Raw genomic sequence first — 26,998 nt, 5'->3', positions numbered from 1 at the left:
ATTGCCAGATGAATTAATTTTACAATTCTGAAGACAGAGCTGTGAGATATAAATATGCCATATGCACAAAATAAAAGTCAGAATTGTGAGATAAAAGAATGATATACCTCTGTGAAAATTATGAAAAAAAATCTGCAATCCTGACAAAACAAAAGTTCACGATTTGAAGTTTGTTTCGAAATTCTGATGTCAGAATTGAGAGTTAAAAGTTAAAAAAAAAAAAAATTGCAAGATATAAATGCAAAATTTTAAAAATTCACAGTACTGAAAAAAAGATGTCAACTCATAATTGCAATATATAAATGTAGAATTGTAAAAATATATTTCTGAGAAAAAAATTAAAAGATGTCAACTCATAATTGCAAGATATAAACTCACATTTCTAAGAAGTCTGAATTAATTAAGAATTTCTGAATTAAAGTCAGAATTACAAAAATTTAATTTCAAACGCAAAATTCGGAATTGCAAGATGAGTTGTGTGTTTATATCTTGCAATTTCGGGAAAAAATTATTTTATAAAAAAAAAACTTCCAAAATGCGAGAAAGAGTCGCAATTAATTTGGTTTATTTTGTGATTGAAACAGGCTTGCATAGGAAACGCCCGGGCCACTGTTTCACATTTTGGAAAATAAACAGACGAGACAGAAGAACAACAACAAACTACTGAAGACTCGTAACTTTTGATTAAATAAATAACAAAGTATACTTTGGGCAGGACAATCGAAGAAAAGTATTTAGCGCTGCAAACATTCCACAGACTAATCGACACCTACACGACACACACATCCACATGAGACGTCCTGAGTGAAGGAAAGAGACGCCACATTAAACAGGGAACCTACAAGGTAGGTGATTCCCTTTATGACAAAGAGAAGATAAATATCTGCCATAAAGATTTCCAGAAGTGTAGCAAAATAAAGGTCCCAATTTTATTTTATTTGAATATCCCAGTCACAAAGGCAGCTTTTGCTCTACAGGCCTGCAAACAGCAAAACTACCTTCTATCCTCTGAAATGAGTACACAGTTGGTCTTGGCTTCAGTTTACACACATTTCTCTCCCATTGTGTTCCAGACTAAATCTGCAGAGGACCTGGATAGGAACTCGGTACCGGATTAACTGTACATTTGGTATCTCATTGAAATAGGCTCTACTTCACAGTATATAAAACAAGGGTTTCATTAAATTTCATATTACACTAGAATATCTTATAACATTAAATTGCTTATTTTTATAATGACAGAGGAGGATGAGTTCATTGGAACAAAAGTTGATGGCAGAAGGAGAAGGAAAAAAAAAATAATAATTGTATAAATATCTTTATATACCCCCTTTGATTACACAGCCTGACGAGTTTCAGCAATAATGTGGATAGATTGAGCATTTCGATCTCAAACATCAATACTGGCGTTGTTGGAAACAGTGTTTTAGGAGGATGTTGCGTCTGAAAGGGAAATTTGAAAAGCCAATGCCTCAGCCAATGAGATTCCAGTATGACTGAATGGAGGGGATAAGCCCCGCCCCCAAATCTTCACAATCCAGTGAAATTTTAACAGCTTTTATTTAGGACCGAGAGCGCAAAAAAATTAAAATTTGCTGTAAAAATTAATACAATATTTAAAAAATAAACAACAGAATAGTGTGATCAACTAAAAATAATGATTTGAAACCCTGCGCCTGACTGTAATTTTGCCCCACCCCCCATATTATATAAAGGAAAAAAAAATCACATGTAGAAAACAAGAGAACAGGACAATGTGGCATGTCCATTACTAAATCATCAGGTATGATTGGACATTGTTTTTTTCATCTTTACCGGAACTTTAATTAAACAATAAAAGATCTCTAAATGGATTACGTACAACTAACATATGAAGCTAAGAAAAGATGAAATGGCGAAATTTCCATGGAAACGTTGCTAGGTTCGCCACTGGCAGTAGCAGCTCATAAAAGGTTAGCTATGTTATTCTAGCATAAAATAAATAAACACTGCCGTAGCGATAATTAGCCACGCCCTTCACACCCAACCAATCAGATCAGGGCTTCTCCCTCCCCTCCAAATGCAGGCTGTGACACACAGCTCTTAGTCTGTATGAAATTATGGAGTCTTGGTAATTTCTTTAGTCTTCGTTTCCCACCGGGGAATGGGTCTAGTACCTAAAAATGAAACATTGCAAATAATTATTAAACTTAATGAAAACAGACAGGAGGTTTTGAGTCATTAAGGTTTATCATGCAGCTGCTGACCTGTAGTAGTTTGGCTTAAAGGGTCCGTTCTTGTTCAGGCCGAGGTATTTGGCCTGTTCATCAGACAGTTCAGTCAAATGTGCATCAAAAGTAGGGAGATGAAGGCTGGCCACGTACTCATCTGCAGAAAAAGCAGATTAGCCATTTTTAAGCACATTTTAAACACGGTCCATCAAGAAAAGTCATATTTTGATTGATTGTCTATAATGTAGCACCACAGTTCAGTGCCAAGTAAATACTGCTGCAATTAATGGATCAAAAATACAGTAATAGTAAAATATTTTTACAAATTGAAACTATTTCTATATTTTTAAAGCTATTTTTTATTGAAATATATTTTTAAAACTGAATTTATTCCAGTGATCAAAGCTGAATTTCATTACTTCACTGTCACATGATTCTTTTTTTATTTTATCTGGCTTCACTTCATCAACAATTTTCATAAAAATCAACTAAGAAGTAAAGAATCTAATTGTGCACAGATAAAGCATAACTGGCTCACAAACTTTAGAAATAATAAAAAGAAAAAGAAAAATCATATTTTGCAAACAAAAGACTTTAAACGTTAATGTATTACTTCAGATGCAAAGATTCAGGGAAACAAGGAAACTCATCTCCAATCCGAAAAAAGATTGGACAATTAAATTTTTTGGGCAAAAAGAGGTGCATTGTCTTGGCAATAGCAGAGAGAAGTATAAAGCACAACTCACTTTTAAACCCAGCAGGTTTCTATTGGTTGTAGAAGATTTTTATTGTTCAAAATATGAATTATTCAAGTATAATCTGTTAATATAATCATTCACGTATCAAGGTATTTTACTATTATAATCAGGTATTTGCCTGTGTGTACAGAATCCTGCATGAGAACAGCATGTGCTGACATACTGTAGGGTGAAGGTGAGAATGGAATGTGCAGACATACAGTTTCTGGTAAAGCTGCACATCCTGTTTTGACATGAGACAAAAAATATATGACGGAGCCTCTTCCTTTAACGTAACATTAACTGGGAGCTCCTGTCAGCTTGCAAGAAACAGATCGGAGGCATAGCCAAAAAAAGGTAAACAATGACAGGATGTACAAAATGTATGTAACACGCCTCATAGAAAAAAAAAACTGTATAAAAGACTGTTCAGCCACAGACTTTCTGCAGACCATTCATCTCTAAACTGATTTATCTCTCGGAGCATGAAAGTCTATTATTCTGGCATCAAAACTCCAAGACTTTGAGAATGATTCCTCACAGCATCGGCAGAAGCCACCACATGGTCAGCTTGAAATCAGAGACATTTGCTGCAGAACTTGCATGCAAAATTTCCAATCGTATGAAATCCTATTGGAATTACTCAATTTCACCCACAAAATGTCACAGACCGAAGGTAAATGTGACCGCATCTTAACTGACTACAACCAATTGATATCTCCCCACCTCTTCTTAAAGAGGTCGTCTGGGATTCAGTCTCTGATTTATTTTTCGTGTCTGAGAGCGTGAGCTGCAGGTTTGGAAGGAAAAGCTGCAGAGCGGTGGAGAGGATGAGAGATAGAGGAGGGAGAAGTGGCAGCCGTTTGTGACAGCGTGACCTATTTTCAGCTGTCTCCTGCTCCTCGGGGTCTGCGCAGGATGCCACATGGCTAAACTGTCTACAATGCGTGCTGCAGAAAACACTGAATCTTTCAACAAGCTGAAAAAAATCAGTGCATGGAGCAGACTAAAACAATTACAACCATTTCACCCCTAGACGAGCATAATATAAACACAACATTTGAGGATTTCACTTGAATGCTGGGTTTATTGCATGTGACGCTTGTCTTAATGGAAGATAAGCAGCACAGAGCTCTCAAATAGTTCATTCCAGGTCATGCATAACCCTTCATTTAGACAGGGCAGGTTATATGCATGTATTTATATCAATGCATCATACCCATTTTTTTAGGCAGCAGGTAGACGTCCTGTTTGTAGCGGCCTTCTGGAGCATTGTACAGCTCTATCAGAGCCAGTGCCTGGGGAGAAAGGAGCAAGAAATCAGTCACCATGACAACAGCAAGGCTGTGACACACACACACACACATACACACACACACTTTATGTACCTGAGGCTCGTACTCTTACACAACACACAGACTGAGCAACCAATTCTCTGACTGGACTATGAAGTCAAATTCTCCTTGCATGCACACTAAAGCACATTCCCCATTTAATAAAGTAATTTATGTTCATTTTTCACTCTTTCACTCTTATTTCTCACCTGGGTAGTAGCAGTGATGGACAGCACAAAGGTAGGAACAGTGGAGCAGCTCAGGTTTAGGAGGCGACCCTGGAAATATATACAGTATATGGATTGGACAAGACAATACAATTCTAACAAACTCTGTTTTTAGTTCCATTTTAGTCTTATTTTCTTTTTTTCTCCTTCATAATGCCTGTGATGTATCCGACTGGTTAAAGAAATAAATTTGCCTTGCCTACAGAAAGATACTTCCCAGATATTAAGCCACACTATATATATATATATATATATATATATATATATATATATATATATATATATATATATATATATATATATATAAACTATTTTGCATTTATATATGGATATTTAATACAATGTAACTGGTTAAAAAAAAAAAAAAAAAGCTTCAATTAAATGAATTAACTAAAATACATATATATATATATATATATATATATATATATATATAAAGCCTTTTATTTCAGTTAGTTGCCAAGACTTCATTTCATTTTTGTTTAATGTACAAAAAATAACCAATAAAAAAAAAACAAATGTAATCTAATAACCATAGGGCTATAAAACAAAAATGAATAAATGTACAAAAATGCACTACAAAATTTTAAATAATATTAAAATGAAATTGAAATTATAAAAAAATTAAAAATTAAATAAAATATAATTTAATAAACACTGCAATGTGATTGTGATAACATTAAGACATTACCTATAAAGATGTATTTTACATCCCCTCCAGTTTTTTGTAATTTAGCACAATGCAAAATCATCAAAATTGTCAAAAAGAAATTGCGTAATTTACCATTTTAACTGCAAAATATTCATATAAGACGCAGCACTAAAAGTTCTCAACACATTAGTCTGATAAAGACGAATACAATAAAAAGTGCATCAAAATCAAGTTTTCACTTAAACAGAGTCGGCTGTTAGTGAATGTAAAAGAAAATGTGCTTCATCTAATTATATTTCTTTTTATAAACAAATAATAAAAAAATTGATTACCATCAAAACCAGTAAATGTGTATCTATATAAGAATCAGTTCAGTTTATTCATTTTTAAAGCAAATGAATGAATGAAAAAACAAATATAAAAAAATAAACAGGGAAATACCGGCAGGACTGACTCTAATCTAAATAGTCTAACCTCTGCCAGCAGAACTATTCTCTTTCCATCCGGCCAGATCACATGATCCACCTGTGACCTCACCCGCTCCCAGGTCAGTTCAGGGGTTCGCAGACTGGCCTGAAAAGGTGGAAGACGACTGTCAACCTTCAGACACTTCTTTAAATACATAAGTGACAATAAACTAAGGGTTAGAGCAGCCTCCTCACCACATCGATCTCAGTGTTGGAGTGGCCCATGTTGCAGACAATACAGCCGTTCTTCATGCGATCCATGTACTCTCGTACTACCACGTTTTTATTGCCTACAGACACCACACACAACAAGACTGAGATGAATGCTGACGAGAAACCCTGAAGGCTTCTTGGTTTAGTTGATGAAAGGAGCTTCGGGAAAGAAATTGATCTAAAATGACTCAAAGAGCCACTCGTTCTCCACCTGTCTTTCCCCACAGAACCTCTAAATGAATCCAAAACGTCAAAAAGCAATTACTACCAAAAGTAATTCCATCCACGAGCAACTCTGCTGCCTGCAGACTGAACTGTAATTCAGGTTTGATTCTTGAATTGTCCTGTTCATACTATATCTTACAGGAACGGCTAGAAATTGGTCCATAATCAGAAGTTGTCTAACAACATTTAACTGAAATTCAAGACTGTCTGCAGCTCAGGCATAATTACTTGAAGTCTCAGATGTAATTAACTTTAGGTATACTAGAATCACTGTGCTAATGACAAGTGCATCTGGATAGTGCAGTGAGAGTCAGAATGCAGTTATACAGACAACAAACTCTGCTCAGCTAGATAACAGTGTATGATTCTGCAGCAGTGTAGTGTCTGTTAAACAGTCTGTTAATTATTCATGATAACCTAATTTCAAAACAATGTTAAAGACTCACTTTCAAAAATGCAAAAATAATCATTATTTAAAATTATTAATTAAAATACATAATAATAATGATGATAATAATAGTGATTAAAATCCTTCATAACCTCATTTAAAAACAATGTTAAATAATTTATTTTTAAAAATATTACAAATATATATTTTAATATAAATATTACTTGAAATATAAAATACAAATATGTAAATAAAATAATAATTATTATTATTATTAATGTTCGACTAAAAGCCTTTAAAAAATAATATTATAAATATTTTTAAAAACGTAAAAATAATATAATAATAAAACAATAAAGCTTTCAAGTTTCAAAAAGGATGCAAAAAGTTGACAACTATTTTTTTTTGGGGGGGGGGGGGGGGGGGTTGTAATTTTTCTTCGCTTGAATCAGAATAATAAACCTCTAAAATTTACTACAAAATCAAAAAACGGATTCCAAAATACCTGTGCAGGTGATGACAATGTCGACTTGTCGGATGACTTCGTTCAGTTTTACCAGCCTGAAGCCATCCATGCTGTGTGATGACAAAATATGAGTAAAAACTATGTGTCAAGAGACTAAATTCTGAATGAGAACCTAGCATAACATTTACAAGAGTTAGGAAAGTACTATGAGAATTTGAATCAGGTGTGCAAAAATGCTGAATACACAGTCGTGGAGATTCATTCACCGCTCAAATGCTGGTTCACTATGTATTAACACATTAGAATGACATTAAGTGTAATTTAACGGCATCGCTGCTGTTGAGGAAACGCTGAATCAGTGAAAGCGGCTGTGACTCACCAGGCCTGTAGGGCACAGATGGGGTCGATCTCAGTGACGTAGACGATGGAGCCCATCGCTTTGAGAGCAGCACTGCAGCCTTTTCCAACCTAATTACACACAACAGGATTTACAGTAATGACTCAGAACAAAAAACTTAAATGTACCTGACTGTAAAAAAAATATATACTGTTTGTAGCACAATTCCTATGTGATTGACACATAGGGCAAGATCAAGATCCTTTGTTAATCCTGGAAAAACATGGGTGTTAGACTCTGTTAGCAGAAAACAAATGAAATACATGTGGAGGTATTTCCTGGGGTTTTCTGTCCTCTAGTGGCCAGATCTAGTATCTGTTCACTAATGCAGTAATGCAGCTGGGCAGTGGAGGTGTGTCAGCTAAAGTGATAGACAGATTAAATTGAATATTCTAAAATGTAAAATAGCTGATCCGACACAAAGGAAATTATTTCACCATTATTTATATTTCACAAGACTGGATTATTCAGATACCAGTCCATCAAAAAAAATTTATTTAAAAAAAAAAGATTTAAATGAGTCTACATAAAGCCAAGAACATTCTGAAGATCTAAATGCAACTCTCTAGAGGTTCTTATAAGAAACAGTTATTAGTTATGATCTAACGATCTCACCTCTCCATATCCACACACCACCACCTGCTTCCCTCCAAACATCACATCTGTGGTCCTCTTTAGACTTGAACACAAAACACAAACATGCTCGGTAAAACCACATGCCAATATTAACCACACAATTCCTGTCGAGCTGAAAAGTACATGTAATTTACACACATATTGTGTTAAACACATTGATTGGGAAAACTATATTAAGACATACCCATCCAAGATGGACTCCCGGCAGCAGTAGAGGTTGTCAAACTTCTGCTTGGTCACTGAATCGTTAACATTCATTGCGGGAACACACAACTTACCAGCCTTTGACAGCTGGTAAAGCCTAGAAAATTAAATATAAGAGATGTTTAGCCAAAAAAAAAAAAAAAAACACATAAAAATACTAATTCTGAATGATTAATGTTTATAATCACTAATCACATAAATACACTACAGATCAAATGTTTGGAATAATTAAGATTATTATTATGTTTTTTTTTTCTCAAGACAAACAAAAATTAAACCAAGGCTGCAATGTTTTAATAAAAATACAGTAAAATAGTAATATTGTAAATGCTTATTTATAATTTAAAATAACTGATTTCTATTTGATTAAAGTGCATTTTATGTAATGCGAAATTGAAATTTTAGCATTGTTATTCCAGTCTTCACTGTCACATGATCCTTTAGAAATCCTTAAAATATGCTGATGTGGTCCTTAATTATCATAAATGTTATACATGAATACATACATGTATATAATGTTTATAGCTTATGACAATATTTCTTATTACTTATTCTATTTCTACCCATTTGCCAGTTCCACTTCTTACCACTAGATGGAAACATTCCCTTCTTGATAGGAAAAAACAACTGCAGTCGCCACATTGAGTCCAATTACACTTAACCCACAGCAAATACCAAAAATCTAACACTACTTTAATGCATTTAACAAACTCATATCTATCACAAATGACCGTAATCACCTGTGAACTCCAGTCACGCTCTCCTCTACGATGCCTTTGATCTTTTTGAACATGTTGGGATATTTCTTATAGATCCAGTGAGTCAAATCTCCTCCATCATCTAAAATCTATAAGACATAAGCTGTTGAGAAATCCGAACTGTCATAATTTTTCACTTTTCTAGATGTAAACAGTCCGGCTACCATGTTGGGCTGCCAGCCTTCCACGTTAACACAGCGATCGATACACCACCAGAAATCATCCTCCGATTCGCCCTTCCAGGCAAACACTGAGAAACCTGCCAGAGACGACACACAGGAGTCATTCAGGACAGAAAAATATGAGAGAACACAAAGGAAATATGAATAAGAAAAGAAAAATATTTACCTCCCTCGGCCAGAGCGGCTGCTACCTCGTTTTGAGTGGAGTAGATGTTACAGGCGGCCCACCTGCACTGAGCGCCCAGAGCAGAGAGGGTCTCCATCAACACCTGCAAAAACACACACACACACACACACTTGACAATGCATTACTGAAACACAGATGTCCGTCTGCTCTCAAAAAAAGAGCATTACTTTTAAAAACATCCTTACAAATATAGTATGACAGTAAATGGGCTGAATAATGGCCCAAAAGTGTTGAGTTAGGATTAAGGTGTTTGAAATTACAGTGTAATTTAATGTAATTAGTTTAATTTAAGAACAAATTAGGTTAATATTATGTATTTGAGTGTATTTTCGTGTGTGTGTGTACAGTAACTCACAGCAGTCTGAGCAGTGATGTGGGTGCAACCCACAATTTTGGCTCCAGCCAATGGCTTCTCTCCCTGGGCTCTCTTCCTCAAAGCCATGAGAGCAGGCATCTCTACAGTGCAGAAATACACAAAAAAACATGGCTACAATATTTTCACTTGAAAATCATTGACTTAAAGCAACACTGTGCAACTTTTAGCAGCTAAAACATAAAACTAAAATTTACTTGCAGAGGAACATTTTTGATAATTGTGTGTGTTGTGCTTCACCGATGAACATGATGGCTTGAGGCGCATCGCTGTGCTCATGGGTACAAATGATGGCCTTATCAGTCTGAATGTCACTACTGAAAATCTCAATATAACAAAAGATGATATCTGAAAAATGTGTCCTTCAAGCAGGTAAGCAACTTTTTTTCACAAATCTGTTTTTTGATTACACCATGGAATGAAAAATAAAGGCAATTTCTTTCATATCTTACAATTTTCTCAGAAATATAGAATTGTGATATAAAAAGTTTAGCTTTTGTTTGTTTTAGTTTTTTCCTGTGGCTTCAAGTCAATTCCACTGCATATGGTAGTATCCTGACTAATCATTTATTTACGGATGTGATGTAAGCACACATGGACAAATGATCAAAGTTTGCAGTTTCCTGGGAAATCCTGGGACACCTCTTCATGAATATAATTTATTATAGGTTTCCCATAGTGATTTTAAGGCAAAACCATTGTTTGGAAGATGGATTTAAGACTCATTATTTATATTTTGCTAACAAAAAAAGTTGCAGAACATAGCTTTAAATGTGAAACAGTTTTAAAGCTGATAAACAGACAAAGGCTGTGTGTAAGTGCACACTGGAGTATTTGGCCACGTGGTTATGAGGAGCTGAAGGGGAGTACACACTGAACATACGGCCCCTCAGATGCACAGGAAGAACACCAAAACACGCTTCGCTTGATCTCACACAAACACACTTTTACTTCACACATAAACATATACCACTGGATTAATATGTTGACAGGCCCGAGGACAACTCAAAGAGAGAACGGCATTGCACAATAAGCCGTCATGCTCATAAATGTTTATAGCCTGTCGGCACAAAGGAACTCTTCCCACCTTGCTCGGCAATCTCAATCTCCCTGCGTCCGAAGTCGGCCTGCTTGATGTTCTTGATGCAGAAGTCTGCATTGCCCTTCGAGTTCTTCTGCTGTTTGTCACGGGGAGAGGTTTCATCATCGGAGCTGTCAGTGTATGAGGCAGCTGAAAAAGGGAATAATAAAGAACAGAAAAAAAAGAAAAATGTAGACGTGTGTATCTGTTTCTCCATGAACACATTTCTAAGAAAACCCTGCAGGAATGTAGATTTTACTTTTCTTACCTACAATCTACTCTCCTTTTATCAATGTAATCCTCTTAAAGAGGCCTGCCAGAGAACCCACACAGGAAGGCTTTTGTTCACATGACTCACCTGACAACCTACATTAGACCCCTGATGTATAGAAACACATAATGTAGCCCACCTGACTGAGGTTTAACAGGACGTGTGCATGTGACTGTGCTGTATGTATTGGTGCTTGTACAATGCCATACCTGAGCTGTAACTGTCTGTAGAAGACTGTGAGATGGAGCGAGACAAAGACCTGCGGCCGATCTTGGTGGGACGTTTGTTGAACTCCAGCTTCTGGTCTGCAAACTGGATCTGTCATGAAAATGGGCGGGAAGTCAGGGCAAGAGAGAGAAAACACCGGAGTGAGAAACCTTATAGTGACAAAAAAAAGAAAGACTTTAAAAGAAGGCTACATTTATTTGATTAAAAATACAGTAAAAACAGTAACACTGTATTAATTATCAAATTTAACTTATTCCTGTAATGAGGAGCTGAATTTTAGCAGCCATTCCATCACTTTTCAGTGTCACATGATCCTTCAGAAATCATTCTAATATGCTGATTTGGTGTTTATGAAACATTTTTCTTATGCTGGAAATATCTGTGCTGCTTTTTTTTCTGTGAAAACTGTGATACTTTTTATTTTTATTCTTTGAAAATCTCTTGTAACAGAAAAAAAATCTTCACTGTTACTATAATTTAACTTCTTTTTACAAGATTTAATTTACCCACTTGTTATGCATGAAATTATTTTTTGTTATTTATATAAATATATATGTACATACTTGCTGAGCTGTAATTCCCTATCAAATAATGCCTATTACAACAGGAAGTGACAAACGAGAATGTAAACAATGATCAGTCCCAGCACAAAAGCTCCAATTCACATATTAAGCTGAATATTAGGAATACGTTTTTACTTGGAAAGTTAGAAGGAAATTATTAATACTAAGATCTGTCCTAATCTTAAACACAATTTGACCTGATCATTTCGATATCACAACCTTGATAACTCCAAGTATCCTTTATAAATTCAGTCAGCCACCACTAATCTGTGCTCAATGAAAGTCTGCGCTACTATTAATGGTCTGGCAGCTGTTGTCTGCAGAGAAGATCACGCAGCATGAACCGTGAGAAGATTACGGTGCGGTGCAGTCATCCCCTGCTGACGTTATTATCAGAGTCAGCAGAAGCCTCAAATCCCCCGCTCCATCAAGAGATTTTTAAAAGCACGACTATTACATAACCCTGTGCCATTCCAGTGTTCAATCGACCACTGAGTGATCGCAGTGATTAATCTTCAGGCTTTAGGATGAAGCTATAGGAGGTGCTGTTTCCAGGACGGATGGATGGCTTTTAGACCATGAGTAAAACACAGTTATGCAGACAAGCCTAAGGCCCTGATTACAGAGACCTTGATTCACACAAACACACCGCTGTGCCTGAAAGCACTTGAGCAATTGTCACTCACAGGGGTTTTGCGACAGCAATGCTATTGTCACTCGCAGGGGTTTTGCCACAACAATGCTACAGAGAAACAAACACCTGCAGACTCTGTGAACTTCGGTTTGGCACCTGTTCAGTCTCTTAACGCTTGGCACAAAGGGGCAGAGGGACTGTACTGGGAAGGTTTCATTGTACAGGAAACACATTCTTCCAAATTACATACAAACTGGAAAAACAAGTTACTAATCCGATAAGATAAAGCTCAGAGAGTTCGATTCAGTAAAAAAAATTAAATAATAATAATAATAATAAACTTTTTCTAGGATTCACCATCTAAAAATACTACTACTCTTGTCCAAAATTTGGTTAGAATCATAAATGTTTGATTTGGAATGCTCTACAAAAGACAGCAATTCTGCAAAGAGACATCAACAAAGTTAGCAAAGCTAACAGCTTGGTTCTCCAAGTATAACAAATACATTGCGCACATAAATATTGGGTAAAATAATATCAGAATCTAGGTTTAACCAAAATACTTAGGGCGTTTTCAGTTTTTTCAGGGCATTTCAATTTCAAAGTTGGAGTGGCAATCAAGGCTTTGTCAAGACAGCATTTTTGCTATACAACATTCGAAGATGAAAAGGTACTATTTGGCTTTTAACTGTGATAACTACTGTTATCACCCAGAGAATCAGACACTGTTGATTTTTTCCTCAATAAATTTCCCATTATGAATTCTGATGAAGCTTTGTTTGTTGGACCGTTGGGTCAGATAACTGAACTGCTCAGGGGGTTTGTTTTGTCAAATGGATTGGACAACCAAACCACTATAGAGTTTTTGTTCATTGGGCTGGAGAACTATACCTCTCCAGAGGTTTTGTCCATTGGGTCAAATACCCAAACCGGTCCAAAGCTCATTTTGTCTGTAGGTTCAGGCAAAAAAACCTCTCTAAACTTCTGTTTTGTCCATTGGGTCGGACAACCAAACCACTCCAAAGTTTATTTTCAGTTGGTTGCATTGTCAAGGTGATCTTGGACCGATTTTGGTGCAGATCCAAGTGTGTTTGTCAAGTTCATATTTGCCTAAAAGAACCAAGCTCAGGAAGGAAATGGACCAAATTCTGAAACAAACGTTCCAAATGAGCCATGTGTGAAAACACCCTGAATCTGCATTTGCACCAGGCTCAAATCCGTTGGACCCCCTCTCGCTCTCTATGGCAGAAGACACACACTGCCCACTGCTAATCCACACTGAGCACACAGATGACTCTGGACTATTTTCATTCCAGAAAGTTAAGCTTTGTCCTCAGGAAATCCCTAAGACCACCCTGTCGCTTTCTCCCCTCTTACCTTCTTAACTGAGGGCTCAGAGATCTCTCCATCCTTCTTTTTCTTCAGCATGACACACATGAAAGTGAAGAGAGACAGAAAGAAATAGAGAGGCAAAAGGGAAGGGACCAGCAAAGAGGAAGTGGACTTTTATACCAGCTTTACACGTGGCCAGTCTGAACTGATCCCATGGCCTGTGCAGCACAATGCTAGACTGTTTCCCTTTGGGAGTTTTTGTGCATCTCTCTTTTAACTGTTAATTGTTTAGAGGCTGAAACGATTCTGGTCAGAGTTGGCAAAACGTGTGTGTGTGTGGAGGCTTTTAGAAGGGGTGCTTTAGAAGGTGATTACTGCGTCTCATGCTCAAGATAATGAAACATGCCAAGACTCATACTCACAAACTGCCACCACTGGCCCTGACAAAGAGCTCTTTGTGTTTTTCTGGTCCTAGAATATACAAGCAGAAGGGGACAGATCGGAAGTACCAGAGGGACAATTACATTGGCATGCTCTTGATTCTTTAACCTCACCTTGATGAACGCAGATTTAGCTTGTTGATTATCAACTGTTGGCCTTTAGCAAGTAAAACGTGACACGACTTAAACACTTCAACATTGTAAAGCACACAAATTGCTGATGGATGTTTTATGAAGATCCAATCTTTAAAACAGTGACAATGAGCAGTAGGTCATCCTGTAAATATTTGATGGTCCACATCTCCTGTGAGCTCCTTTGTGAAATATATCAGAGGTGTGGTTTGAAAAATTTTTCCCAGTATGACTTTATACATTTCACATGGACCAAACTGGATCACACATTACTTTATCTAGGGAGTTGATTAAGTCAAATATTTGAGAATTAATATAATTCTTTTGTGAGTCTGTTCATTTAGCAGATGTAATTTGCACAACAAAATGGACTAATACACTTAAAGCCTCAATGTAGCTCAAACAGTAGAGCATGACGTCATGGATTTCATTCCCAGGGAACTGAAAAACAGTGTACCTTGAATGAAATTTATCTCACTTTGTATAAAAGTGTCTGCCAAATGCATTCATGTAAATTTCATGCCGCATATTTATTTAAAGGCCAGAAACATGTATGCAAATACAGATGCAAATTCTTGGACAGCATTGCAAATGTGCGGTCTAAACTAAAGGTCTAACTTTCAAATCTTTGTGGCATTAAGCCAAATGTAATGCACAGCGGTTTACTATAAACAAGTAACCTAACAAGATTAGTTATGTATTAGAACTGAAAGACTGAAATGTCTATAAAAGATGGTTTAGTTTATGTAGTCCTATAGCTAACGCATTGGATTAGCAATGCCAAGGTCATGGGTTTTAATTCCCAGGAAATGCATAAACAATTACACAAGTATTCCCAGGGTGCAATGGAAGTCACTTTGGATAAAAGCATCTACCAAACAGATAAATATTGATGACGACTGCTGCTGCATCGCATGTCGCAACTGGCATTGCATTATACTGTTGCCCTAGCAGACACAGTCCTTTTAAGACGTTACATGTGTACTAATAAACTTACTCACTTCACAGAGTTCAGAAAAGGATTTGTGGTTTTGCATTACGTTCGTTCCTATCCAAATCTTTCTACAGCATCTAAGTTCACTGTAAAGGCAGCAAGTTCAAAAAACAAACAAATTGAAATTCATGGAAACAATATCTAAGAAAAGGAGTCTAAAAAAACTTACGCAATATGAAAAGGTCACTAACCAATTATAAAGACTAGGATAATCACGTACTGAAACAAAACATTGTGTGCCATTATGTCCTCTGAACATTTTGACAAAAGAGAGTGAGGTAGCCTATTTTAATCTTTCAAAGGTAATATGAATGGATTTGTGTATTAAACAGGAGGCAAAAAGCTCCATTTCTGAGAATGACACAAAGGCTGTATGTTACCGGAGAAGAGATTCAGGCCACATGAGCAGCACTTCTATGAAAAAGATCACTTATGTAAGAAAGACAGAAAGAACTAGAGAAAGAGAGAGACGCTCACATCAAGTTAACAGTACATTTCAGTAACACTGCTGAGAGCTGATGATTAAAGAACAGAGCGGGGGAAAACGCTCGTATTTCCTGCGAATGGATGTCCAGGTGTTCACAGTGCAGCTCTAATATGTTTTTCACGTTGAGAGCTTGCGCAATGATCGCAAACACAGCCGTGCTGCAGGGTGCTGCTGACTTCATCAGTCATTTGCTGAAATGCTGAATCACTTTCCAAATGAACTGAACTGAACTGTTATTCAAGGATAATCATTAGTCTTCAAAACGCTAGTGATATAACAAAGATACCAAACACTCAGTACAATCCTTTCCCCAACTCCTCACTGTATTATCTTCCAGCGTATACATTATGGATGTATGCTAATTTAGAAGCAAACAAAAACTGAATAATGAATGTAAAGTGACAGCCTTACATCATTAGTTCCCGTCCTACTGAAGCCAAAATAGAAGGTGGGGTCATCCAAGACCCCATTTTTTAGATTCCTGTTACAATGATGAAAGCCATGGCTGGTGTGACTGCTGTGATACAAGTTGGTAATTGAACTGGCATAACAGTGGCACTGGGCAGAAGGGCATTCAAAGCAGCATATTGCAATGAGGCGAGACTTGAGTTTAGGCTTTCATTAATAAGTGCAGTTAGGAGCGTTAATCTCCTTGATTTCTACTTGAAACACAGAACTCTCTGCAGGGTAGAGCTGCAAACAACGGTTCAAAAAGCTCCTATCATCACGCTGAGCTCTGAGACAATAAACAAGGACACTCGTCATGGAAATTTCACGAGATATGATAGTCTGGATTTTACTTCAGGACAAAAGGTTGTACATGCGCACATAATCTTACATAATCACAGTACGGAACAAGGACATATATCACCAGGGATGTCAGAACCAATGTATAGATGGGCTTGTTCTTTGCAGGAATGCATGCCAACAGGAGAGGAGAAGTGGAGAATAACTGATAAAAATCTAAAACTGTAGGCCAAACAGCAGAAAAATGTACCATGTAGCCACCCTGACATTCTTCACTTCTGAGCACACAACAGTAATGGAGTCATTTGAGTGTCAAACATTGAAATCGTTTCTGCAGAAAGGAGCAACGAGTTATAGCTCTCCTGAGGAAAAAATCTTTTTTTTTTCTCACCCCCTGAGCTTTTCATTACAGGGCTGCAGCAACATCAGCCTGAGGTCCTGAACATCTCTGGAGAATCATTAAATTTGTTCTCGGTGGAAAGATGTGCGTAAAGAGCTTCACAGGTTCTGTATAGCACCTGCATCGAGATGAGCTGCAGAACTCATTACAACAGAGTTTTACAGGCAGAAAACTGTACTGAAAGATGTGTACATGAATTAGGGCTGCACGATTAATCGCATGTGATTGTCATGCGTCGCTCGTTAGTAAAGCCGGTTCTGTGATTAGCGGTAAATGTCCATCACCAACTTTCAAATAGAGCGTCACTTAATAGACAGAGCCGTAGTTTGCTGACAAGCTACACAATATCAGAATTCTAGTTGACTAATCAGCAGCGACCAGCAATATATAGATGTACTAAATATTGATAAAAACTTTAACTAAATTAATATCATATTATAAAATACAAAGATCTTGGTAACTTACACTGTAAAAAATAAAAACCTCTGACTGGTTACATTTAAATGTTGAAAAATTTTAAATTTTTTAAAATTGAATTTATAAAATTAAATTCACACTAATTAAATTTGGGCAATTGAAAAATTTATATTTGAGTTGGAGAGGTCTTTTTTTTTTTTTTTTTACTGTGTAAGACAACAGATCTTTCGCATATGCTTCACTTGTTAAGAGCCTAATACCTTTTTTTTTTTTTTTACTGTAGGGCAGTTTACGGCTTCATAGACTGTTTTCATCCTGGCATTTTCACAAGCTTTACAAGCCATAAAGTGGCGCCCATAGCAACTACACTTTACTGTCAGAACAGACAGGGTTTGTAATGTGATACAAGATGTCGGCCCGCTTTGACTAATGATGGCACCAGAAATAAGAGAGCCTGGTGCAAAAGACACCAAGGATCATCTCAGGGCACTTAACCGGAGAAAGAGCTTTTGCAACGCCCATTCACTCGGATAGTAAATCAGACAAATTAGCTCCAGGCTAAAGTCAAAGTATGGGCTCTTGGGAATCTTCCTGCCTAAACTTTTTAATTAAACGCATAGGCTTAACAGAAGCTATTCGGAGAATATCCATAATTCAAATGGCCGATCCAACACCAGCAATCGTGTGGCAAGGAACACCGGAAGGTGTGACAGGTCATTTGCTTCCTGCTCGGATGACGGATCACATTGTGGGACGTGCGCTCAGGTGTTCGGCATCCAACATGTAACGTACCTGACAGATTTGATTACAATTTCTTAAAAATTCAGCCCCTTCATTTATTTCCTCATATCCTTCAGCCACAAAATAATAGGATTGTATTCCTATAAGGCCAGTATATCACTGAGCTTGGCAAAGAGTTTGACCTTTCCTACAATGAAGTGTTGAAAAGCACTCAAGCAGTGCAAAGCATCTGAACTTTGATGCAGATTTTTCCGCTCTGAAGAACAGAGGTTAGCTGATGTTAAAGGGTCTGTTTGGACTTTGCCAGTATCGGTAAACACAAGTCAGTCAGAAGGATTTTAATGGAAATTTACTGAGAATTGTATAGTATTCTAACTCATCGTAAAGTAGTTTTCTTGCTCTCTGCCTCCTTAAAGTTCATGATTAATACACAACACCACCATTTCATCTCATCAAAAGCATGAACAAGAGTTCACTCGGTTTAATAAATGTCTTCATACTCTGCACTTGTTCTGTGAAGGTATAAAAGCAATCCTCCTACGCAGAGAGCTCAGCTGCAAAGGGTTAGACCCCATGGCCATTTCAGATTCTTTCTGGAGGAGCCATTCGATACCATGTCCTGCTATTAACAAAAGCTTTCTGAGACAAGCACCTTGGGAGGCTTCAGCTGTACTAGAGGAGCAAAAATAAATAAATAATAGAAATGCAGTAATGTCAATATCAGCCAGCAAGATGTGTTGTTCTCATGCCCTCTGCTCAAGACGAGGTTCTTAAACACACAGTGAAAGTTGTGGTTGTAATTGCAAACCCACCAAAAAAATGTGGCTGCAGTGAACACACCCTCACAGACACGCTCGGGTAATAAAACATGGGGACCAAAAACAGATTTTGAAAACAATAGATTCCGAATTGCTTCAAAATATTTAACTTCTGGAAAGGGAATGGTGCAGGAACTAGAGATGCATGGATATTAAAATTTGAACTGATACAGGTGATAAATTTATAGTCATGGTCAACATCTGTAACAAAGACGCAATTCTGTCTAAATACATTACAAATAAAAGACTAAAAGATGGTTTTAAAATGCTACAAGTCAATTTAGGCTTAAGTTTTCAGTTATGTAAAGGTAAATATGGAAACTGAGATATAATGTATTAAATAAAAACACCCAAATCAGCATATTAAAATGATTTCTGAAGGTGACACTGAAGACTGGCATAATGATGCTGAATTTAGACACAGTCCTTTGGACTTTAAGTGTTCTTCCACAGTATGAACCTGTTCCTGCAAGCCCACTGTGGAAATTTCCCTTTTCCAGGGGCAGTGACGAGCGGCAATCATTGTCTAGAGGTCCTTGGATAAAAGGCTTCTATTTATGTGCCAGATGGTGTTCTTCTGACTAAGCACAAACAGAGAGAGAGAGAGAGAGCGATGTTCTCTCAATTCTCTTCATATTTGGGTTTAATGCAGATTGCCAGCATGTTCTTTCACAGTGTGTTTATTCTGAAGCGATGAGGGGAAAGAAGAAAATCATCCCACATAGTATTTTAAAATAAGAATACATTTCACTGCTGTGGGCTCTAGAGGCAAGGAAAGGGGTAGGGCAGATCTCAAAGACTAAAAATAGTTATTTAGCAAGTAGTTGTTCCATCCAGTTCATCTGTAGCAGAAATCTAACCCCTAAACAAATCTAATAAAGGTGAGATGTTATTTATTGCATTGAAAATCAGCCTGGATGTCTAAACGTATGTAATTCAGCCCCTGCTGGTCATTTTAAACATCACAATCTGAATAATCTGAAAATAAAACGTTACTCCAATGACAGCCATTCAATATCAGCATGTTTTCTGAAAAAATGTGTTTAAATTTTATTTTGCTATAGTATATAGTATAAAGGTATGTAAGACTTTAAATCAAATATTTCCAGTTGTGCAACAGCCCTTGAAATGAATGGGAACGCTAACTTTCTCCAGTCATTATAGACCTCCTTGTAACAATGTATGTTTGGGTTTTCTCAGCGGGACACATTATCTGTTCTCCCTGAATCTGATATTATTGCAGAAGTATAGCCTTGCTGGCTAAACACAGACCCCCGGTTTCACAGACAAGTCTTAAACCTAGTCCTAGACTAAAATGTAAATCTGAGCTGTTTCATCTGAAAGAAACTTGCATTGACTGATCTTAAAATATATCAGTGCCTTTATTTTGTGTCAAGATGCACACCAGTAATGTTTTTTGTCTAAGGCACATTTGTAAAAATTGCTTAAATGTCTTAATTGAACTATGATCTAATCCTGGCTTAGTCTAAGCCCCGTCTGTGAAACCGGGCCAGAATGTTTAACACAATATTTAACTATACACACCGTACTCCGATTGTCATATGTTATGCATTGAAAAAGACCAAGACAAAGAAACAAGCAATTTACCGATGAGATAACATCTGCCTGTCTCCTGTCTTCAACAACAACCATGAATTCAATAAATAAAGCTCCCCTAGACTACCATCAGCAAACGCCACCCATCTGACTTCACTCTGACCGGGAACGGGAAACAGTTTGATTTGGTGGACACAAACACCGATGTACGAATCCACTCTGAGCTTGTTAGGTATTCCACTTATCCTGTTAAACTTATCCTAAATCAAGTGCATTTTTAACAACAGCAGGTGCAGGAAAAACAATGTTCCAAGACTTACTTGCCACGCATGATCTTGCAATATTGCAATATCTATGCTGTCACTATTGTGTTATAAGGCATAACACATAACACACTACATAAACTTATAATCAGGATACGTTAAGGGACCATTTTAAATCACATCCACTAGTAATTTTAAGAAGAAGCAAAGAACAATTGTAGTTTAATAGTGACTTGCAGCCAATATTATAGCTATTCAATATTTTCAGATAAGGCTCAAAGCTCTCAGTGTACCAGGGCCTCCGCCTCGCTAATTCTGGCTTGAGAGCAGATGGCTGCAGCCTTTTTAGTATCATCAATGTGTCTGACGCTCAATAATTCCTGTTGCTCCTCATAAGGAACAAATAGCAGCTCAGGGTTTAGAGACGTGAGAGAGAGAGGAAAATGAGAAGGATCTTATTACTCAAGCCAGTTACTGATTCCTAATTCATAAGAGGCCAGTGAGACTTACTTCAAGAACAAGATGACCCTAAGAAGGACTCCACTCCTCTCTCGATATAAATATAGCAACATCAAAAATAAGTGTTATGAGATGTACATAACAGAGGTGCTTAATAATTACGTTACTGTTTACGCAAGCATGCACTTCATTCAGATCCATCCATTGCATTATCTAATCTCATTTTCTAAAAAGAGGAAGAGCAGTGAAGCAGAAGAGGAAGAAACCTCATTCAGTTTTATGTAGGCAAATGAAGCTACTAGGCCACAAGATGAGCATGAAAGTGCAGCAAGACCCTGAAGCAGAAACAATAGGAAAGCGACGCCCTGCCATACTGATTTATCGACTCTGGCATATGAGCAGTACATGCAACAATTACAGTCTTCAGCTAACTGCATTTGCTGCAAAAAAAAAATGGGCTTGATTCAATGGGCCTCATTCATGAAACACGAGCAGAATAAATTTGTGTAAATCATTCGTAAAGCTGTTCTGACATGCATTTTCGGATTCATGAAAGTGTTTGTGTTCAAAATGTTAGTTTGGTACGAAAGAAATGTAAACCTGCTCCCTACCAGGTGTAAATTGTGCGTAGAAATGTTCTGTGTTCTTTTTGGCAAACTGATGACACTGAATTTTGATCCAGTGCCATCATAATATTTTACAAGTTCACTTGCGCAGTTTTTTTATTTATTTATTTTTTGTAGCTGAAAGTTGATTACTGTTTAGCTTTAGGTAAAATGGACAATTTTGACTGTCACTTTTTATCCAGCCGTGCAATCAGTGGAGGAGGGGCGGGGCAAATACTACACCGACCAATCATTCTACATGTAAAGCAACTGAACAACAATAGAGAAGTTAATCCTGTTTACTGCATTGTTATAATCAGTAATATTCTTCAAAATGAGTTACTGGAAGTAATGCGTTACTGTCGTGAATATTCCAAATTATAGCAATCAAAGCGTTGTTTTTAGGAAGAGTGGCTGACATTTTTTCAGCTGGCTAAAAACTCTTCGGTGGACACACATTAATTGAATAGCCTATTTATTGTTATTCATGTGTTTTTTTTGCATTTATGCAATATACTTAAGCCAAACCTGAGAAAGCAGACCAGAATATTCCACTGTGTTCCTGGAGACGCAATCTGCGTAGCTGTAACTCATAGGTGGGATTTGGCTAATTGTGAATGAGCATGCATGAGCGACCTATTTACAAATGATTGGAATTCATTAACATACACATATTTAACTATCAAATCTGACGTTTCTGAAACGTTTTTGAATCCCGGAGAAGAGTGTTTGGGAAGGTCTGTTTTACGCACAAATTACAAAAAATGTACACCTATATTTACAAATGTTTCATGAATGAGGTCCAATGACTGGCAAGAGGAAAACCACGTCATGGTTTAGCATTTGCAGCATTAAGCTTGTTACCTGTACGCCGAGTCAGAAGGCCAAAAAAATCTCATAGCAGTTTTCCCATGATGCACTGCACTGCTGACACATTTCCTGATAATAGGGATGGTCCAGAATAAAGGATGACATTAAGCCCACTGATGTTCATCCTGAGCAAATGAACAATCAACTAATCAATCAGACCTCAAATGTAGCTCAGAAGTAATGTTCTGGGTCATTGGTCGATGGAAGTCAATGAAACCAAACGCTCTGAAAGCATGAATGACCACCCTGTCCTGAGCAGTCCGATCAGAAATGTTCGGAACCAAAAGTGTGACCTCCTTAAAGAGGAGTAACAAGCCACAGCAACACTGAATGATTTTCAACCCTGCACCAGATCAGAGGCATCAAATACAGTAACTGTGCTCCACTTCTTTGATGTGCAGAGGTGGTTGTGGTCCGAAAGAAAAATGATGGACTGCAATTTAGGAATACGTACCCACCACTACAAAGTAAGTCTAGGGTATGCTGAAATTGTAGGTTTGTGTGGACAGCCTGCTGCGAATATATATTTTTCTCAACCAAATATGCAATTAGGAACACTACACTTTGCCATAAAGGTCATTTTTAGGTTTGACTCATTTCTGGCTCACTTTTAAATTATTAAGAAACACAACCGTTTGTCTGCGATTTTGACGTCTATTTACTTCAATTCAAATGTTGGAGACTTAAAATGCAAGTCAATGCTTAAAGTCTTCCAATTTGTACCAAAATTCAATTAAAGCCACAGCACAAGACATTTGGCTAAGATTATGATTTTTCATGAATGCACAAAAATTTAAAAGTTGTGTGGGTCAGAAGAAATTTTGCACGCTCTTTACACTCCTTTAACATCCATGAGACCTTTCCGTTCCACAAAAAAGTTCTTTATAATTAAAAGGTTCTTTCGATTTTTAAAACACAATTAAAAAAAAAAAATACTTTCAAGAACTGTTCTTTAAAGAAAGCTTCTTTGGAGAACCAAAAATAGTTCTCCCATTGCATTGTTGGTGGAACATTTATCGGAACTCAATAAAAAAAAAAAAAAAACTGATGTTAAAAATTTTAGCTTCTCTTTAAGTTATCTGGTAAATTCAACACAATGTTGTGAAGTTTGAGGAGAGCCAGACCACTAAAATCAAGGTAACGGTCACAAACAGCAGCTGTGGTCTGAGGGCTGTATTTTTATTTTTTTGAGCTGGCAGAAAGGAAAAGGAAGAGAAACGAGGGTGGCTTTCCTTACCCTTTTGAGAGAGTCTTTTGTGATGCAGCGGTTTTGAACACAATGAAGGTTCTTTGTGAGGGGCTGCTACAGGGGTCTAGGGTGCATTCCTTAGCCGTGGATCCTGCATGTGTGTCCGTTCCACGGTTAACTAATTGAAAAACCTGAGGCCTCAATACAATACAAATGGCATCAGAAATCATCTTCTTAATTTCCAGCAGCATAAATCAATTGAACCTTCACTTGTGAACAGAAGGCCAATTTGGTCGATGGAAAAGCTTTTGTTCATTCATTCAGTAGCACATTCCTGGCTAACGCCTGACCGGTGGCTTAATCTTTCACTTGCACAATTGATGCGAATTCACTCCTTCGTTCAACAGTGCTGCAAATCCGAATTTATTCAGTGAGCAAATGTATAAACCAACGGGATTAAAATGTTCTTATAGGATTGTATTTCCCAATCTCTCTAAAGCAAAGCTTAACGTATAATATTGAGCAAAAAGAGAGAATAAATAACCAACTGCCATGTAGACATCCTGGACCTGGTGTTCCTGTATCCTACGACAGGCCTACAATCTGACAACATCTGGCAGCCTCCAACAGATTTGCCTTCATTATGTATACTTTGACTCTTCTAGCACAGCTTTTATAAAGCTTACTTGTGAAAAAGCAACACAAGCAAGTCAGAGATCCAATCCAGCGCTTATCAGGCCATGGTACGAAAACAGCTATCGCTTGCGCAGGTTTGCTGGGAAATGGAAGCAACATATGGCAGAACATCTTCAAAAACACACTCTGAGAGAGTAAAACAAAAATGCTTTTAAGTAAAAAAAAAAAAAAAAGAACAGGAGAGAGTCAGAGAAGGTAAACATGGCCCTATGATTCACAATGTAGAAAAAGTCATAAAAATGAAATTGTCATGGAATTTGGAAAATTTGAATCTCAAAGGTCTCAATGAAAACCTGTCAGAATAAAAGATCTTGATTTTAAGTTGATCTTAAGAAACTATGAGAAATATATTACTATTTTACAGTGAAATGTACTTTTCAAAAGTAGATTTCAAAATAACTTCTTAAAATAATAAATTCTTATAAAAAATAAAATAAATTTACATTTATTTTAACAGTAAACATCTGCTCTGGAGTACTTTGCCAGAAAAGACAACTGTTACATTTTCATTTAAATACATTTTTACTGATTAAGTAAATTAATGTTTTCCATCTTAATTTGATTACCACTATTTTTTATTAAAAATATATATATTATTAAATTATAAACCATTATAAAAAAAAAAACCGACAACAGAATTTCTGAAATAAAAAAAGAAATTTAAATTAAAAAATTTTAAATGTTTAATAAATTGCAAAAGTGAATACTAAATTCTAATCTAACCATTAAAATGAAACCCAGAAAATTAATTAATAAAAAAAAAAGTTCAATTGGAATTTGGGAAAATATTAAAATGGAATTCAGGAAAAAATAAAACCGATTTCATAAGCCCCTTTCACACTGCACGTCGGACCCGGCATATTGCCGGAACATTACCGGGTCGCCTTCTGTGAGAAAGCAACCACGTTCCGGGATTGATTCCGGCATTGAACACGGGTCGGGGGACCTAGTAACATTACCGGGTTCGACCTGGGACGAGCGCTGTGTGAACAAAAGCCAGATCTTAATGCTGTGTCGAAGTGATGACTCATAAGCGACTCTTTTACCAGCTGTTATGAAGGAGGATCAACGTTCGCGACGAAAAAATATGTGCAAACTGTAATGAAGCAGAGATCAGTTTGTTTCTCACTTTCCGCACTGATGCAGAGATCGTCTGCTTGCTTCAGTGAAAGTATAACGTGCCTAACGTTTTCGACTCGTACATTACACGTCACGCCCTGATGTCACGTGTCGTTATGGGATCTTTAGGGTTGTGTGTGAAAGCACACACATATCCCAGGTCATCACTGGCAGTGTGAAAGCGCAAAATCTATCGGTCCTAGGTTATAAGAGCTAGATAAAGAGGTCTGGCACACATTCACACATTCTTGACAGATGTGTGTTTTTTATTGGCCGGCTCGCTCTCACTGTTGCCTCTGCTATACACCGAGTCTTTAAGGCACTCGAGAAGACTCTGGGTGATTTCAGGTATACAAGACCTGCTGCAGTGTGGTTACAGCTGCCTGAGGGACAGAGAAATCTCAGCTGTGCCCTTTAAAGTGTTTAAGTGCACAATTAGGGTTGCTGCCAAGGACACAAAGTCAAGGATGAGTGTTTGAGAGGAAGAGAAGATGATCGGTGAGTGCACTGTTATCAGTTAGCTTCTTCGGTACAAAACATGCAGTTCAATTTAATCAAAGCATCACTCCCTCATGGTCTCCCTTGTCTGCATGACCACCACTTACCTGAGAGCACATCCATTTCGGTTTAATCACACGTCTGTGGTCCTCTTTCTTAAGCTCTTCAGACATTAAGTGGCATGTACAGAATATGACCTTCCCAGAGGCATGCTATCATTCACACATGAACCCCCTACAGGTGCAGATAAACACTGGCAGGTTCAACATATAGGTCAGTCCCTCTGGTTTCATTCCACCATTAATCAAAGTCTCCGAATTTCACACTATGGTGAGAAATATTTTCCTGTCAACTGCTCGCTGAAATCTCGGCAGACGTTATGTGAGCAACAAGGAACTTGGTACAGAGCAAACTGGACTGGAGACATGAACAAAATCACATGTACCACAGGTCTCCTTGACCCGGATTTCAAAGCAAAAATTTCTAAGCATTCCCGAAAGAGAAACAGAGGAGAGAAGATTGTAACAGGTCAAAACCAGTTTGCTTTAATGGCGGCTGTCAATCTGACATTCATCTTTTGATTTATGCAATTTTGTTGTTATTGTTCACTTTAAAAAAATATATATTTTACACTATTTTATTTAATTTTAGTTTTAGTAAGTTTAGCACTTTAAACTCCACAACATACTGCCAGTGTTAGTATCATTTATATATTATTATAATATTTATACATATTTAAAATTTGCCTTCATTATGTTCATAGTTTCAGTTTACATTGAGTAATTATTTTTGTGTTATTTA

At 37.0% G+C, this 26,998-nt stretch overlaps 1 protein-coding gene across 1 annotated transcript in view; it reads right to left on the bottom strand.

Moving 5' to 3' along the window:
* Window positions 1-1,776: 1,776 nt before the first annotated feature.
* The window catches only part of LOC113058271 (putative adenosylhomocysteinase 3), a 28,402-nt gene continuing 3,180 nt past the window's right edge, over window positions 1,777-26,998 (bottom strand). The window contains exons 2-17 of the mRNA XM_026226034.1: window positions 11,218-11,326; window positions 10,744-10,887; window positions 9,639-9,739; window positions 9,263-9,365; window positions 9,079-9,173; window positions 8,897-9,003; window positions 8,137-8,253; window positions 7,932-7,995; window positions 7,299-7,387; window positions 6,959-7,029; window positions 5,823-5,917; window positions 5,635-5,733; window positions 4,491-4,559; window positions 4,167-4,245; window positions 2,247-2,367; window positions 1,777-2,156 (exon numbers count right to left, since the gene is read on the bottom strand). Coding sequence (XP_026081819.1) covers window positions 2,150-2,156; window positions 2,247-2,367; window positions 4,167-4,245; window positions 4,491-4,559; window positions 5,635-5,733; window positions 5,823-5,917; window positions 6,959-7,029; window positions 7,299-7,387; window positions 7,932-7,995; window positions 8,137-8,253; window positions 8,897-9,003; window positions 9,079-9,173; window positions 9,263-9,365; window positions 9,639-9,739; window positions 10,744-10,887; window positions 11,218-11,326 — 1,470 coding nt within the window. The 3' untranslated portion in view covers window positions 1,777-2,149. The remainder of the gene's footprint in view (window positions 2,157-2,246; window positions 2,368-4,166; window positions 4,246-4,490; window positions 4,560-5,634; window positions 5,734-5,822; window positions 5,918-6,958; window positions 7,030-7,298; window positions 7,388-7,931; window positions 7,996-8,136; window positions 8,254-8,896; window positions 9,004-9,078; window positions 9,174-9,262; window positions 9,366-9,638; window positions 9,740-10,743; window positions 10,888-11,217; window positions 11,327-26,998) is intronic.

This window comes from Carassius auratus, chromosome 4 (genome assembly GCF_003368295.1).
Source record: "Carassius auratus strain Wakin chromosome 4, ASM336829v1, whole genome shotgun sequence".
NCBI classification, from domain to species: domain Eukaryota; kingdom Metazoa; phylum Chordata; class Actinopteri; order Cypriniformes; family Cyprinidae; genus Carassius; species Carassius auratus.
Note: the sequence above shows the minus strand (reverse complement) of the source record. Positions and strands in the feature narration are given on the sequence as shown.